The sequence below is a fragment of the Lissotriton helveticus genome, chromosome 3_1 (assembly GCF_964261635.1).
Source record: "Lissotriton helveticus chromosome 3_1, aLisHel1.1, whole genome shotgun sequence".
Classification (NCBI taxonomy): Eukaryota; Metazoa; Chordata; class Amphibia; order Caudata; family Salamandridae; genus Lissotriton; species Lissotriton helveticus.
In genome coordinates this window covers 1,954,226,779-1,954,243,487 of record NC_136061.1, presented here as the reverse complement: position 1 = coordinate 1,954,243,487, position 16,709 = coordinate 1,954,226,779, and the positions used below count along the sequence as shown (strand labels likewise).

Below are 16,709 nucleotides of genomic sequence, written 5' to 3'. Positions count from 1 at the left end.
GATGAGGCTGATAATGTCTGCAAAGACATTTTTAAAGTGGTTCAGGATTTTACTTCTCCTGCTGTCTGTACCCCTAAACACACTCACACGGACTCTTGGATACAACAACTAGCCATCTTTTTTGTTAGTAAGATCACCGATATCCAGGCCTCTCTCTCCAGCGCTCAATCGGACTTGAGCCATCTAGCGCCACCATGCTCTGTGGAAGGTCATGGTCCTTTCCTCTCCGAATTCCCTAACATGGATCTTAGTACATCCTTGGAGCTTTTGTCAGGCTTGAAATCCGGCTCTCCTTTAGATCCATGTCCGGCTAAATATTTGGGGAAAGTGGCATCCGCCATTAACATCTTGGTGAACCCCCTGCTGAATACATCCTTGTCGACAGGGGTGGTGCCGCTGGCATGGAAGCGTGCCATGATTCTACCTTTGCTCAAGAAACCCACCTTGGACCCCCTCATCCATGCCAATTACAGGCCAATCTCCCTTCTCCCTGCTCTGGCGAAAGTGGCCGAGCGATACGTGCACAGGACAATTTCCAGTTTCATCGAAGGAAACGACCTGTTGCACGCCTCGCAGTCCGGCTTCCGCGCTAATTTTTAGCACGGAGTCGGCCCTGCTTGAGGTCACCGATGCCATCAGGGAAGTACTCGACTCTGGGGGAAAGGCCGTGTTAGTCATGCTTGACTTGTCGGCGGCTTTCGACACCGTTCCTCATGAGGTCCTCCTTGCAAGACTCTGGGAGTGTGGCCTTCGCGGAACGGTGTGGAATTGGCTAAAATATTTTCTGGCCGACCGCCGACAAACGATCTGGGCGCCTCCCTTTTCCGCTGATATGGCTCCGCTAGAGGTGGGAGTCCTGCAGGGCTCCATTCTCAGCCCTATGCTGTTTAACATCTTTATGGCCCCTCTGGCGGAAGTCGCGGAATCATTTGGCGCCCAGATCGTGTCATATGCTGATGACACCCAACTCCTGTTCACATGTGATAGGGGTGGGTCTTTCGATGGCATACAGATCAGGGATTGCCTTGGGGCGGTGTTTGAGTGGTTTAGATGTCATGGCTTAAAATGCAACTCAGACAAGTCAGAGCTTCTCTTTTTCGGTTGCGCCCCTGAACCCGATTGGAAATCTTGGTGGCCACAAGATATGTTTCCCCCTGATAAGGTCTCTTTTAAGGCCAAGAATTTGGGAGTGATAGTAGATTGTGAACTATCCTTTGGACCTCACATCCTGTCTCTTGTTGGGAAATGCTTCGGCATTTTACGGATGTTGAGGAAATTTCTTCCTCTACTATCACTTAACCACAGGAAAACAGTTGTTCAGGCATTGATCGGTTCACGACTGGACTACGCAAACGCTCTCTTTTTGGGTCTACCGAAATATCTCATGACCCGTTTGCAAGTTGTCCAGAATTCGGCAGCCCGTACCATCTTTGGACTCCCGAGGAGAGCTGGTGCCACTGCTTTACTGAACACCCTACATTGGCTACCCATCTCCAAGCGAATTATCTTCAAATGCCTGACTGTGGCCTTTAAGGCCCTTCATGGTATTGGCCCCAAGTATATTGGGAAGCGTCTGCACCGAGCAGGACTCTCAGGTCATCTGGTCTGTCTATGATGACTGTTCCTGTAATTCGTCGCGCACGATTGGGAGGTCGGTCTTTCCGCTATTTAACACCTAAAGTTTGGAACAACCTACCACTGTCCTTGAGACAGGCTCCCTGTCTTCTTGCTTTTAGAAAGGACCTGAAAACATGGCTTTTTATGAAATAGACCCTTTTCATTCTCTGCTTTTTCTGTTGTGTGGCTGCCGTTTTATGCTGTTATTCTTTGCCAAAGCGCCGGGATGCTCCCTGGAGTAGCCGTGCGCTATAAAAGAAATAAAGTAACATAACATAACATATATATATATATATATATTTATAAAACTTTATTTCGATCACAGAGATCTTAAAAAGTACACAGCACAAGACTAATTTAAAATGATATAAAAGATAAAAAAACATGTTTAAAAGAGCACACAGATACCATAAAATACAGTTTCCAAGTTAAAAAGGAATAAAAACCCAGTTCATGCAACACATTTAGAGCGCTTGATCCATACTGTGTGCCAATATTTGGCCAAACCAAAGACTATTACCCTGTGTGTATCAGTAAAGAGAATTCTCAACACCTCAAGGTAGTGGCCAGGACCAACCAGTCTACACAATGGGATAATCCACTTGCCCCTCAAAGATTTGTAGTGGGGGCGAAAGAATAACAGGTGGACTATAGATTCTGACCTTATTTTGCAGGATGAGCAAAAGTTGTCAGAAGAAACATTTTTGTGCCACTTGCTACAAAACAACTGGGTAAAATCTTGTAACAAGATTGTATGTATAATCCTGAGTCAAGGTACCCGCCGATTTAGGCACCTCCTTCTCTGCTATTTTTTCCCAGTAAATCACTTTGACCCTAGCCTTTGGTATTAGGGACAGGCTTTCAGGATTGGACCAATACACCTCCATTGCTAGCCTCCTTAGTAGATCTCTCAAGGAGCAGAACCATGGATGGAGGTTACATTGGGATGTTTCAAGAGGCCAATGGTCACTGCTCAGTAGGAGACTAGCCCTTCAACGTACAAGCGATGCCAAAACATTAGTAATTTGTAATCTAGCTTTCGTGCCAGTTGTTTTTGAGTCCAGATACAAAGGGGTTAGTGGGGTACTGGGGGTTAACTTTAGTAGAGATTTTAGGAAACAATTTTCTACGATGGTGAGGCAATTTGCATTCCCACTACCCCAGAGTTCCACCCCATAGAGTGCCCCCCGGAGCTTTAAAGTTATAGATTTCAAGGGCAGGGGCCACTTTCCTGAACACAGTACTTTTGTGAATTTTACTTATGTGGGCGGACTGCTGAATTTGTGACAACTTTATTTTATCAATATGGGGAGCCCAATTTAGGTTAGATGTTAGGCGGAAACCCAGATAGTCAAAGGGTGGTTTCACAATCCGTCTGGAGAAGACCATGTATTTTGTTTTGGCCTCATTTACTACCAGGCCCCGCTCATTGCAGAACAGTATAAAATCATTCAATACTTGTTGGAGGCCTTGAGGGGATTTAGAGATTAGTATGGTGTCATCGACAAAGAGGAGTGCAAGGACTCTTCTCTCGCATAGTTTGGGGGCATCACACACATCCCTAGCTAGTAAATTTACCACCCCATTGATAAAGAGTGAAAAAAAGGTGGGCGCTAGCACACATCCCTGTCTCACTCCACGTTGGATTGGGAATTGCTCTGTTAGTTGAGTGTTCTCCCCCACCTAACTTGTGCTGTGTTGGATGAGTGCAATCGAATAAAAATTTCCAAAAGGTTAGCGGGTAGGCCCATCTCTTTCACTACTCTCCAAAGTTTAGCTCTGGGTACTAGGTCAAACGCAGACCGTAAGTCAACAAAGACCACATATAGCTTCCCACCTTTGGTGACCACTTCCTTCCAGTAAACACCCAGAAAGCAATAGACCTGGTCCAATGTACTAATATTAGCATGAAAACCAGCCTGGAAGTCTCTCAAGACACGGGACTCTGAGGTCCAGTCCTGGGTCCTAGCCAATACCTGTGTGCAGAAGATTTTCTGCAAGGAATCAATGAGGCTTATGGGTCTGTAGCTAGCCGGGTTAGCTCTATCACCCTTCTTAAAGATGGGGATTATTTTTAGGCGTGGGCAGTAAATTCCGTACCGCTTGCGGAATTAGGGTAATTTTGTGTTCCCCAGAGAATGCGGAATTGCCCAAAATTCCTCAATCCGAGGCTTCGCTGAATTTTTTGCTTGTTCGCGCTTTCAAAATGCGTGTTTGCAAGATATTTCCCCCTGAGCATGCAAACAGCGTTCGCAAACAGGAAAAAAGCATTGCGAACGGGCGGAACAAGCAATTCCGCGTGTTCGCGGGACTCTGCATGCTCGCAGACATTTTTTACCGTTTAACAGAGTTTTGCGAAGCGCAACTACGCAAATTCCGCCCACCCCTAATTATTTTTGCTATCTTCCACAATGGAGGGACATTCATACCTGATGTGATGGCGTTAGTTAGCATATTGATGTAGGGGGCCCTGACAGTTGGATCCTCTCTATACAGGTCATTTGGGATATCAGGACCGGGAGCTCTGGCCGGAACACAGGAGCGGATCGCTACTTGTGTTTCTTCCAAAGAAAATACTAGAGCTCAGACTGCTCCTGATAGGACTTCCCCCTTCTTTCAATTTGGTCCTCTGCCTCCAGGTTACCTAACGCATAGAGGCGCCCAAAATGGGACACCCACTCCTCTGGCTGTACTGTATACTAGGTTTACATACACCCCGGAGATAACACCTCTGGGAACAGAGATTACATGTTTTTCTCTCATGCTCATAGGACATACATCCAGGGGTGATCATGCCTTAGCAGACATGCCCTTAATTCACAACAATAAAATATAACCAACTGTACACTAAGACCATGCACCCGTTCAATTGTCCCTGTTTTGGTGCCATCAGACTACTTTTTGGGGAAGGTGGATACTACATCCTGTGTTACTTTAAGTCTGAGTGCTAATAGCAGACAATCAGTCTCACCTTGAGCATTTCTTTTGGCTGAATACCTCAGAAGCAGCCAGCCATACATGCACATTGGATGCCTACAAGAAGGTCCTGAGAGACAAATGTATTGGGACATGAGACACCCTTAGGAAACTGAGTGGAGGGAAAAGTAGCTCTTAAACGAGGTGCTTAAAGGAGTCAAAAAAGAAAATAAGGCCCAGCCTATTTTACCTATTCTACATACTGTGACATCCCTATGGGGAAAACTCAATGCTACATCCACTAACAGGGCAGAATTGACCATATTGTATCTCAGGAAAAACTCATACGACCAGGGCAAAAAAGTAAGGATACAGCTAGCAAGGAAACAGATCCTATGAAGCAGACTGCTTCTTCTGAAGAGGAGAAACTTAAAGCATTTGGGGGATATTACATAACCCTACACACTTCTGATCTAGTATCAGAAAGCAAATATCTGAATATTTAAAGACTTAACTCTTAGCATGCCTAAACCCGGACCAGAGAGAGGTTCTTGAAGAGCCCATCACACAATCTGAAGTGCTGGCAATGATTAAGTCTATCAAAATGCAAAAGTCCCCTGTCCAAGCTGGGTATAACTGGAATTTTTAATGCTGATCCCAAACTGTCCTTCATGATTTTCGTGGCTATACTGGAACCCCACCTCCCACATTTGATACATTTTGACCGATTAGGATTCTTTAAAGGGAAGCCGACCAACGACAATATTCGCCACATAGTCACACATGGTAGAAAAAAGTCAAAAGGAAATGGGTACCAGCAATTTGGGTCTTATTGGATGCCAAGAAGGCTTTTGACTGGGTAGACTCAAGGGATTCAAGGATCTCCTTAAAGCTTCTCACTGCACTGTTCCTTGGGTAGACATATTTGCCAAGGGTTTTACCTTTCTCCTCTTTTATTCGCTCTCAGCTCTGAACCTTTTTCAGAGTGCATTAGAGCAGTCAGAGACTTAGAGGGCATCCCGTCTAAACAGGACATGCATAAAATCATGCTGTTTGCAGACGAGGTCCTATTAATCCTAGTAAAGCCAAACACATTCAACAAAGTTATCCAGGCCTGGTTGTCGCACTATGAAAAGACTGCAGGCTTCAAAATAAATCTCTGAAAATCAGAGATTCTGAATTTAATAATGATCCCTGAAGAAGTTTAGACGCTCTTGTTACAAATGCATTAGAGATGGGTGGCCCACTCTTTTAAGAACCTTGGTGTCCATGTCACTCCAAATCCTGCAGACACCCGTAGGGCTAATTATCGGCACTTCTACCGTTCCTATGCAGCGACTACCACAGATGGTTGCCCCTTTTTCTGTTTTTTTTTTTTTTGTAAAACAATTTTTATTGCAGAGAAAATGGCACTCATACAGTATACACACCAACATAAACTCCAGCATAAGTGCAGTCACTGTCCGAATATCGTTGGTATACACAGCCTTTGGACCCACATCCCGGAGGCTGGGCGGCGATCCAACATGTAGCTTGGAGCAGGTGGTTCATGTAGAAAGAGCCCATTTTTACAACATTCTCCGCTTTTATATTGCCCAGATCAACCGTTCCCCCTCGCTCTATCGTTGCGTATAGCCTCTCATCCTCCAAATAAACAATCCAACTTTACTCCCTTCCCCCCTCCCCTCCCTCCCCATCCCCCTGGTGTCTAAGCCTACGTGTTCAGTGTAGAATCTCGGGCAAACCTGTGTGGTTAGGATTGTGGTAACAATACTTAGGTGCTTGTGTCAGGTGGCAGTGCAGGGCCTGGTACCTCCTCCCTCGGGGCCTCCCGTAGTGCTACTCCCTCCTCCTCATCACTCAACACCATACTATCCCTGAGCGCCTGGACCAGGGTTTCCCATGCTAGCGCCGCTTCCTGAGCCTTTTCATTTGCCGTCCGCCGGGCCAATTGGTATCTAAGTGTGCTTTCCGCCGCTGCCCATTTCAGAAATTCGTTCAGCCACTTTTGGTGTGTCGGAGCGGCCTTCGATTTCCAACCCCTAGTGAGCTCCCTCTTCGCGATCATAAGGCCCATATCAATAAATTTACTTGACAGCTTCGTTTTGCGCGTGTGTGGAAACCAATGTAGGAGGACGACCGCGCTATCATAGTGCAGTGCTCTATCCGTGACCTCGTTTAAGGCGTCCCCAACCCCCTCCCAGTACTCCTGGATGCGCGGGCAGTTCCTGAGCATGTGTTGCAAGTCAGCGCCAACTAGCGTGCATCTGGGGCATGCTGCATCTACTGCGCCAAAATATCTCGCTATCTTATTCGGAGTGAGGTAGGCCCTGTGTAGGATATAGAGGTGTATTAATTGGAAACGGGCGTTTCTGGTGCTTTTCCTAGCTCGCTGAAGCAGTTGGGACCATGTTGTGTCTGGGATTTCCCTCTGTAAGTCCTCTTCCCACTGTGCTTTGAGACGTGTTAGTGGTGGTATGTGTTCCGTATGCATTCTGGAGTAAAGACATGTAACCGCTTTCCTCGTACCTGCTGACATCATCGTATATTGGCATGCCAATGACGTCTCAGGTTCCATCAGGCCCTCTCCCCAGTGTGCTTGAAGCGCCCGCACCACCGCAGCATGCACCAAGTAGTCACCCCGTGGCAGATCATAGCGTTCCTGCAGAGTACGGAACTCCATTAGCACCCCATCCGAGTATAAGTCCCCCACCATCTGAAGACCCGCCCCTTCCCACAGTTGGAGGTTCGACCAGTCTCCCCCATGTGGAAGTGCCGTCAGCATCCCCAATGGTATCTCTGGGGCATATGGGTGACCAGGGCCTGCACGCTTTTGCATGCGATTCCAACAGGACCTCCGTGTCTTTTCCTCCTGGGTCAGTCCACTCAGTAATAATTTCTGCTGGAGGGCTACATAAGCCAGCACATGGCGGGGGGTGCCCGCGTCCCTCTCATGGTCCGGTCCCCGGTACACTCTTGCCACTTCCTGCGTAAAGAATTGCAGCTGTGCCGCCAGGTAATAGAGCTCAAAGTCTGGGACCGCTAACCCCCCCTGATCCTTGGGGCGCATGAGAGTCGCCAGCGCTATGCGCCGCCTGCCGCCACCCCATAGAAAAGCTATAATGCTGGACTTCAGGCGCTTGAACACTTCTCCCGGTACCCAGACCGGCAAGGTCCTAAAAAAGTATAATAGTCTCGGTAGGGCGATCATTTTGAGGAGGGACACTCGCCCCGTCATAGACAGGGGGAGGGTAGCCCAGAAAGCCATATTGCCCTTCAATCCTCGGATACAGCGCCCGATGTTCCCATCCAACAAATTGACGGGATCGTGGTATATGTAGGTCCCAAGGTAGTGCAGGCAATCAGGTTCCCAGCGCACTCTGCTGTTGGTCGCCGGGCGTGTCTCCCCTTTCCGGAGCGGGAATAAGCATGTCTTCTCCCAATTTACCTTTAAGCCTGAGAGCGCACCGAATCTCTGTAGGAGATCCTCTGCACCCATAACCGCCTCATCAGCGTTATCCAAGAACAGCAAAAGGTCGTCCGCATATAACGATATATGGTGGTAGGTCCCTCGCTCTTCCAGTCCGAGGTACGCATCACCCCGTCTGGCCAGCATTGCAAATGGTTCCATGGCCAGTGCAAACAACAACGGAGAGAGCGCGCAACCCTGCCTCGTCCCCCGGTTCACATCATAGCGGTCCGATATCAGAGCTCCCACTCTCACCCTCGCACCCGCCCGCGCATAGAGCACTGTGGTCCATTTTATATAACCATCACCGAGACCGAATCTCCGCATCAACGCATATAGATAGTCCCATTCCAGGCTGTCGAAGGCCTTTTCAATGTCAACTGACAACACTACTGGGGCTAATGCCGTTTGTGGGGGGTCCGCCAGCAGCCTGAGCAGCCGCCGAATATTGTGGGCTGTGTTCCTGGTTGGGATAAAGCCCGACTGGTCCCTATGTATCAGGCCTGTCAGATGAGCGATCAATCTCCCGGCCAGAATCGTGCTCAAAATTTTGTAGTCCGTCGTCAGCATCGACAACGGACGGTATGACGCCGGGTTCGCGCCATCCCTGCGCGGCTTAAGCAATGGGATCATGATCGCCTCGCGCATCGATTGGGGCAGCTCACCTGTCTCCCTGGCTTCATTATACACCGTCCTGAGTCTCGGGGCCAGTAGCTCCATATATTTCACATAAAACTCAATAGGGAGACCATCCATCCCCGGTGTCTTGTTTCGCGCCATCTTCTTGATGGCCCCTCTAATTTCCTCGAGGCCAATCGGATCCCCGAGAGCCTTAGCGTCCTCCGGGTCTAACTGGGGCAATTGGGTCTCCGCCAACAGGGCTTCCGTCGCCTCGGGTCGGTTCTCCAACCCCCGCCTGTATAAGGTGCCGTAGTAATCTTGGAAGCACCGCACTATTTCCGGTTGCGTGTGATAGGTCTCCCCGTTCGCTCCCGCCAGGGACAGTATCGGGGTGGATCCTCTGTGAGGGTTGGCCAGCCAGGCTAGGAGTGTCCCCGTCTTATCCCCCTCAGCGAGAGTCCTGGTCACATAAGCTTTATAATCGAAGCAGCGTAGGCGCTCCACTTCAACCGCCACTGCCTCCCTCGCCGTACTAACCCTACCCTGTAATTCGGGGCGGCCGGGCCGCAATCGCTCAGCTTCTCGCAGCGTCCGTTCCGCCCTGTCCACGTCCTCTACTAGCGTCCGTCGAGTCCCCGCAAACTTCCCTATACAGTGCCCCCTCACCACCACCTTGAATGCGTTCCATTCAGCGGCCCTGGAGGAGGCGGTCCCCTCGTTCTCAGTAAAATATTGGGTGATCCTGTGTTCTAGGTCCGTTCGAAAGGGCGGGTCGTCCAGCGTGTCCGGCCGGAGCCGCCATGTTGGAATCGGTGTAGACCCGTTCATCCAGGCCAGGGTGAGCAGCAGGGGATTGTGATCTGATATCGTACGTGTGAGGTATTCTGTGCGAGCAACTGCCGGGAGAACCTGATGAGAGCATAGGAATGCGTCAATGCGTACATGTAGGTCGTGCATGCTGGAATAGAAGGAATAGTCCCGCTCAGCCGGGTGTTGTGCGCGCCATACGTCAGTGAGGTCCCACTGCTCTTGCCAGTGCATCCTATGTTTCGCTAGTCTGTGCACCGGGGAAGCCCGGAGCGGCGGGTGCGACCTATCCAATGTAGTGTCCGCTATAGAGTTAAAGTCCCCCCCTAGCAATATTGGACCTGCGAAGTAGGTTGCTAAGCGCATGGAGAGTTTAGTAAAGTAAGGTGCCTGTTCAGTGTTGGGCGCATACACGCAGCATAGCGCTATAGCACGGCCCCTGAGTAACCCCTCAACTGCTACAAAACGACCCTCCGGGTCCACAGTATTCCTAGTGACTTGGAAGGGGATCCCAGCCCGAATCCATAGCAGCACCCCCCTGGCAAACGCCGAATATGTGGTGTAAAACAGGTGACCCCGCCACCTCCTTTGGAGCGCTACCCCCTCCTGTTTGGTCAAATGAGTTTCTTGCAGGAAGGCGATGTGAACCCCTCTGCGGACTAGGTAAGAGTGGACTTTGTGCCTTTTAGTCATTGAGTTCAGACCCCGCACGTTCCATGATACACATTTTAATGATCCCACACTATCCATAGTCTTGGCATTGAAGGCTAAGAGCCCAGTTCCACAGTAGCCAGACACCAGTAATGGCCCCCCCATCCCCCTTCCCCAACTGATTCGTTCCCCACCCCCTTCGCCCTACATCCCTCCCCAGCTCTGCTCTCCTTCCCCAACCCCCCTCCCTGTCCTGAGCCACCCCAACATCTCCAGACATCCACCCCCCCTAGAACAGGACCTAACTGCAAAGGAGTTACCCCCGTCCAAACAATTGAGCAAGGTGCTCTCAAAACTTTCTAGACCGCAGTCTGTACCGCGGTGGCCTTAGGGGCCTCTGGGTGCGGGTACTAGCTACCGTAGCAAAATTAGCGTCCCTCCTCCCATTCACCCCTCTATGTACATCCAAACTCACGATTGATCAGTCTCACAGCAGCCTGCTCCATCGGCCAGGTTCGCTATTCCCTCCAGGTCGACGCTGCCAGCCCCCACATCCCCCAGTTCAATACTCAGCTGCCGAAGACCTCCTCTGCCGTCTGTGGCGTTACTGTCGGGCCCTTCACGCTGTCCACCTCCGACAGTTCAGTTTCCGACCCCGTCTGCTTGCCTTCCGAGAGCGATTTCGAGTCCTCCTCCTGCTGTGGTACCTCCGCTCCCGAGACCTCTTTCACCGCTTGCAGTGCTGCCTTCCTTTCCACTGTCGTCTGCGATTCCGTCAGTCGCTTCTGATGTTGGCCCCTCTTCCGAAGTCTCCTTGATCTCCTGACCGGGCCCCGTTGGAATTCCTCCGCGGCCGCCCTTTGGCGGGCCCCGTCCGTTCCAGCCAGGCATCCGCTGACGTATTGAAGAACAGTGCCTTCCCATCCACCGAAACCCGGAGTCTCGCTGGGAACAACAGGGAATATTGCAGCCCCTCCGTCCTCAGTTCTTTTTTAATGGAGAGGAAGGAAGCTCGTTGCTTTTGGGTTTCAAAGGTGTAGTCCGGGAACAACGTGACTGCGCCATTGTCAACCTGGAATGGGCCCACTTCTCTTGCTCGTTGCAGCAGCCAATCTCTGTCCCGGTAGTGGAGGACTTTGATCACCACCGGTCGTGGGGGGAGCCCCGGCTTGGGGGGTCGGGCAGGCACTCGATGGGCTCTCTCCAGTGTGAAGAAGGGGGAAAGGCCTTCCGGCGCTACCACTGTTCGCAGCCAATTGTCCACGTAACCCAGCATGTCCGTCCCCTCGCTTTTCTCCGGAAGGCCTACCAGTCGTACATTGTTCCGCCGGCTTCGGTTTTCCGCATCCTCCGCCCTCCTCTCCAGCGTCTGGATTCGCTCCAGGGCGTCCGTCAGTTTCCCTTCCAAGGCTTTCTGTCCCGGCACCACGTCCTTCAGGATTATTTCCGTGTCCTTGACCCTGTCGGCCAGTTTCCCATGGTCTGCCCGCAGGAGCCCCAGGCCCGTCGACACCTGAGCAATGTCTTGTTGCAAAGCAGTCCTCGTGGCCGTTATAGCTTCCAGGATTCTGTCCTGCATCGTTAGCAAGTCCGACTGGGTGTGTGGCATGGCGTCCGGAGCCTCTGTGGACGTTCCTGCGTCACCTTTTGGACCTTTCGGCTTCCCCATGTCCCCTCCGAGCCAACTGCCGGGCAAACGCGGAGGTAGTCGAAACAGACAGGTCACTCAGCTGGTCGGCTGGTCGCTTCGTCGGCGGAGAGCCGTCACCGGTCAGACAGTTGCAGGCCGCAGCCCTTGAGGCCAAGGGCACTCACCCGAAGTAGGCCCGCCGTCTTCCGTACCACACCGCAGGTCGGTGCCAGCTCCCGTGCCGCGCACAGGTACCTACTTCTCGCACCCCCCCACCACTGCGGGCTGTCGGGGCCTCCGCTGTCGTGTAGTGTGGTCGCGTTCAATGGATCTTTACTGCTGCCGGTGCAGGTCTCTCAGTGGCGGACCTAGTCGACGTTCCAGAAGCAGGGTCACCAGCCTCCACTGCCACCCAGCAGGCGAGCCACCCACCGGCAAAGGCCACTGTCGCCTGGCAGGCGCCTCTACGCAGTTGTCGGAGAGTGTCACAGCACACAGCCGGGCCCCAATCCACCCACTGCTCCGAGGTCCACCACACGAGACGTCCCGCTGTGGTTGGGTGGTTCCCCTGGTCAGTGCCACGCTGAGTGCCCCTTCAGGCCGTCGCAGGGTGTCGCTGATTCTGGCAGGCTCCTCCCGGGTGGTGGGCAACCAAGCGGGGCTGTTGGGGGAGGGAGGGGGGGGGTCACAACCCCCTGGATTGGGCGCCCTGCCCGGTGTCTCAGTGCAACGTCGGAGCCCTCCGGGCCTCCACCCAGGTTCTGTAACACGGGGCTGCTGGGACAACAGTCCGGGCCTGTCCTCCGCCTCACCGGCGCTGGGCCACCTCTCACACTTCCCCAGAACAGATCCACGTAGGCGCCTCTATTTGCCCGTAGAGGGGCTCTTCTTGCATTCAGGGCTTGGCAGTTTCCCCGTTTCCCGCCCCTGGGTCTCCTCTTGCTAGCGCCGGATCAGGCGCCTCAGAGCCGCCGCCAGAGCTGCCCAGGCCCAGAAGCCGGGGCCTCAATTTTAGAGCCCCTCAGGGGCACGGAGCACTCCCTCCTCCGCAGCGCCGCCGCTGGGTCCTCCAAAGCTGCCACCGGTCCGCCAAGCTCTCCGCTCACCCAGCACAGTCGGCAGCAGTTAATCACTGGGCGCCAGGTCGCTCAAGGCGCAGTCCGGCGGGACGCGCAGTCCGATGCCGCCATGTTGGGTCTCTCGCCCCGGCCGGGATCGGCGGGGGCCGCAGCACTGGATGCGGGCGATAATCACGCTTGGCTCGCTCCCCGGGCAGGCTCTGATGTCAGGCGCGGACTCGACCCAGGTTTCACGGGGAGTCCGCGCTGATTAAAGGATATAAAAAGGATTTATTGGGGTCTGGGACGGGAGCCTCGTTAGGTTGCGTCTGCTGGCATCGGCCGCTAGCCACGCCCCCGGTTGCCCCTTTTTCTGTTGTGGCTGGGCAAGATAAATGTATCCAAAATTAATGTACTGACTACAATCCAACACCTTTTCCAGTCTTAAACTTTTCTAGTATGTAGAGAATTCTTTGTGGAGCCCAAGAAGACTCGAAAGCTTATTTCCCAAGGTTGGTAAGCCAGGCAAGCACACGGAATCACGTGCCGCCCTAAACTCACCGGAAGTCGGCCATTTTCAGATTCTACAACTTACTAGAGACCTACATAACTGCCAATTCATTCGGATTGGTCCTTTAAGGACACTGATGAGCATTGTCCACATATGGATTTTGCTGTAGTGGGTAGAACCATCTCAGACTTAGTGTGGAAACAAAAACAAGGTAGAGCCTAAGGTGCTCACATAGCCACTCCCACGAACGTCAAATTAATAGTATTGGACACACTCATGAAGCACCTACATATAACTTCATTCCCCCTTGCCACCTACTCCATCCATAACAATCTGGCCTTCACGCCTGCATTGGAATTTGCACTGTTTGCTAAATGGAGCGAGGGAGTGTCTGACTATATTTGACATGTTCTACAGCACCAAGGTCTTACCTTTTAAGACATGCAAGTGGAAGTTCCATTCAGATGAAACTGAGCATTTCCACTATACACAATTGATGCACTGGTGTTTAACCAACTGTGAGAAATACTGCTACCAGTGAACTAACCGGATTGAAAAATGTGCCAAAATGGCCTGTGGAATTAAGGAAATCATTGCAATCACTCTATAATATACTCACAAGCACTCTGTGTTGGAGCAGCTGTGGCTCACTGGGTGACTTTCAGAACATATGGTGGAACCGTTCTGACTGCTATGAAAACGTTCTTGGGACATCTCACCAGGGCTGGACTAGCTATTTACTCTTTTTTTTCTCTGTGGGCTGGAGTCATTGGAGGCAGATTTTGAAAGCCCAGGGTCACTGCTGGTGCCTCTGTCACTATCCCAGCTCCCTAAGGTTAATTGCAAAATGCCTGGGCAATTCACGAGAGAGAAAGATAGTGCACAGCGAATAAGGGGGAGGGGCTGGTTTGAGCATTTTTGGCCGGGCTCTGTATCCCCATCCCCTCAGGTGCCACCTCTGTGCAGCTGGGTCATCACAGTCCCTTTTAACAATACCAAACCACGGTTGGCTGCGTATTAATGATCAACTGTTTGCAGTCGGGCAAAACTCATGTTAGATTCATAGTGGAAGAAGAGAGGTCTTCAGCCCATCACACATTGCTTTCAGCCACTGTGGCCGGTGTTGTCTAACTAACCACTAAAAATGGGGCTCTCAGACAACGAAACATATTTTGAAACAATATGGAGTCCTTGTCTATTGTACCTTTCGCAGGGTATTCAGACTGTCTCCTGTGCGCTGTGGTGGTGATCTCCGAAATCATACACATAATAGATCTCAATGTTGGTTGCACCATTCCATGGTCATGGGGGCCTTTAGAGTGCGCCTGGTGTATAATGGTGAAATGTTCTGACTGCAAATACTATAATACGATCAGCGCTTTAGCTTCTCACATGTGGACTCTACACATGGACTCTACACACATTTCGAGTCGGCAGACGTGGTGTTTCCTATCATATCTATATTGGTTTTAAATTTAGAGATGGGGAGATTGGGGCGACCTCTTTTTTTTATACCGTGCCATCCATAGCACTGTAATATATATGATATGCTTGTAGGACCCAGAAATCTTCGCAATTTATTTTTGGGTGGAAAACTCAACAAAAAATATAGAATACACGAGCAGACTGTTATTGGCTCTGCTCCTGGTGACTCGGGTTCTGCACCAACCCTTATGAACTTAGGTCCTGATAAATATACACTTTATCACAGGCACATTGTTTCGACAAAAACAAAACAACGGCGCCTGTTTAGTCATTTGAGAGGAGCGCCATTTTATCAGCTTTAAAACGCATCAAGCATTCATCACCAAGCCCTGTCCCTTATTCTCAACATAGCTCGGCGTATGCATTTTATGAACAGCTTATAAAAACCTGAGAGGAAAATTAATTTGCGACATGACCAACAAAAAAGCAATAAAAATAAACATCCTATTCCCGAAATGCACCTGACAGCAGCTCACGCTTGGCAGAAGCCGACGGCGCCATTCCAGAACATTCCCTGGGAATCTTCTCGAGTCCCTTTCAAACACCCACTTTACCGCTGCTCGGCTAAACGACAGCTTTTTAAGTTCCCCAATTCATAAATGTAATTAAATAATTGCATTAGTGCTAATTAACATGAAGCGGCAGATTATTTAGGCGCAAAAAAGCCACTATTCAACTTCTTAATTATTCCTGTTCACACAGCATTTCCTCTTGCTCAGACGCCCTGGGTGCAAATAAAACATCCCATCTGCTCGTAATTAGAACTAAATAATTTCAGACAATGTAGCTTATCGTTTTGACTGCACATTTGATTAAAACAGTGTACAAGCAATATCTCGGCTTATTGGCCGCGTCGGGCCGGGCCTGGGGAAAACAAAGCCTAGGTGCAAGCGAGGGGGGGGTGTAGTGGGAGGGAGGGGGCACAGTGCCCAACCTTGCTGGGTGACAACGACAAGCAAATTAAACCCACCACCTCACGTCGTTGCACCGAAGCGCTGCCTCCTCCGCCCCCCACCACGCTTCCATAATAGCCCGATTTGCTTAATCCCCAAATTAAAAGCTATTTGGTGCACAGGCCCGGCGTTATTGCTCTCACTGCTCTGAAGAACATTTTCCCTGCCGAGGCCAATTTGAACTGGCATGTGGGTCCGTCCCCCCACCAGTGAGCCTTGATGTGCTGGGAAATGGTTACGTTTTGCCATAAGACAAAAAACAAATACGAATTAACACCCTCACCTAATGATGGGACATGAATGACAGTGCGCCTTGAAGCCTTCATTTGATTCCATTTAGCGGCCAGATGCTGAAAAAGGAAATATCATAACATTAATACTGACCACTTTGAGCACATTGCAAGTAATTGCCTCTCTCTTGCGTCAAGCAAGAAATACAGGCTATTTATATAAAAGACGACATAATACTATTCATATAATCGCATATACGGGATCGGCGACATACAGAAACACAACGATGGAGGTCGAGTATTTTTTTAAGTGTTGACAGAACCCCGAAATGCCATCATAGATTCATAATACAAGGTTACGTCAATTGCGATTTACTTCACGTTTTTCATGAGTAAAAAAACGAGAATTCGCAGGAATAAGGTCTTCCCCATGAGTTACGGATGTTCGAAACCACTTTTAAATCTGAAATGAAAAAGAACCCTAATCGTGCAATATAATAAAATGATAAAGGCGCAAAAAAGTATTGAATGGAAACTCAAGGCTGAGGGCGTTGTTCTTTATTCCACTCCCACCTTGTTGCCACTGTACAGTTAAACCAGGCGTAAATTATATTAATTGATTTAATTACATCCTTAAAACATCTCTCCCCCACCCCAATTAATTTAATTAGGTTGCTGCCCGACGCGACTAGCAAACGAGGGATTAGTGGCGGCTTCACTTAATTAAAGGAATATGAATTAAAAAAATTAAGAGAGGGAGA

General features: G+C 50.4%; 1 protein-coding gene across 4 annotated transcripts in view; it reads right to left on the bottom strand.

Moving 5' to 3' along the window:
- Window positions 1-16,709, bottom strand: part of IQCH (IQ motif containing H) — an 887,303-nt gene that overhangs the window by 462,065 nt on the left and 408,529 nt on the right. For all 4 annotated transcript variants that reach the window (XM_078683047.1, XM_078683049.1, XM_078683045.1 and 1 more), the window contains one exon: window positions 16,002-16,068. In XM_078683047.1, coding sequence (XP_078539173.1) covers window positions 16,002-16,068 — 67 coding nt within the window. The remainder of the gene's footprint in view (window positions 1-16,001; window positions 16,069-16,709) is intronic.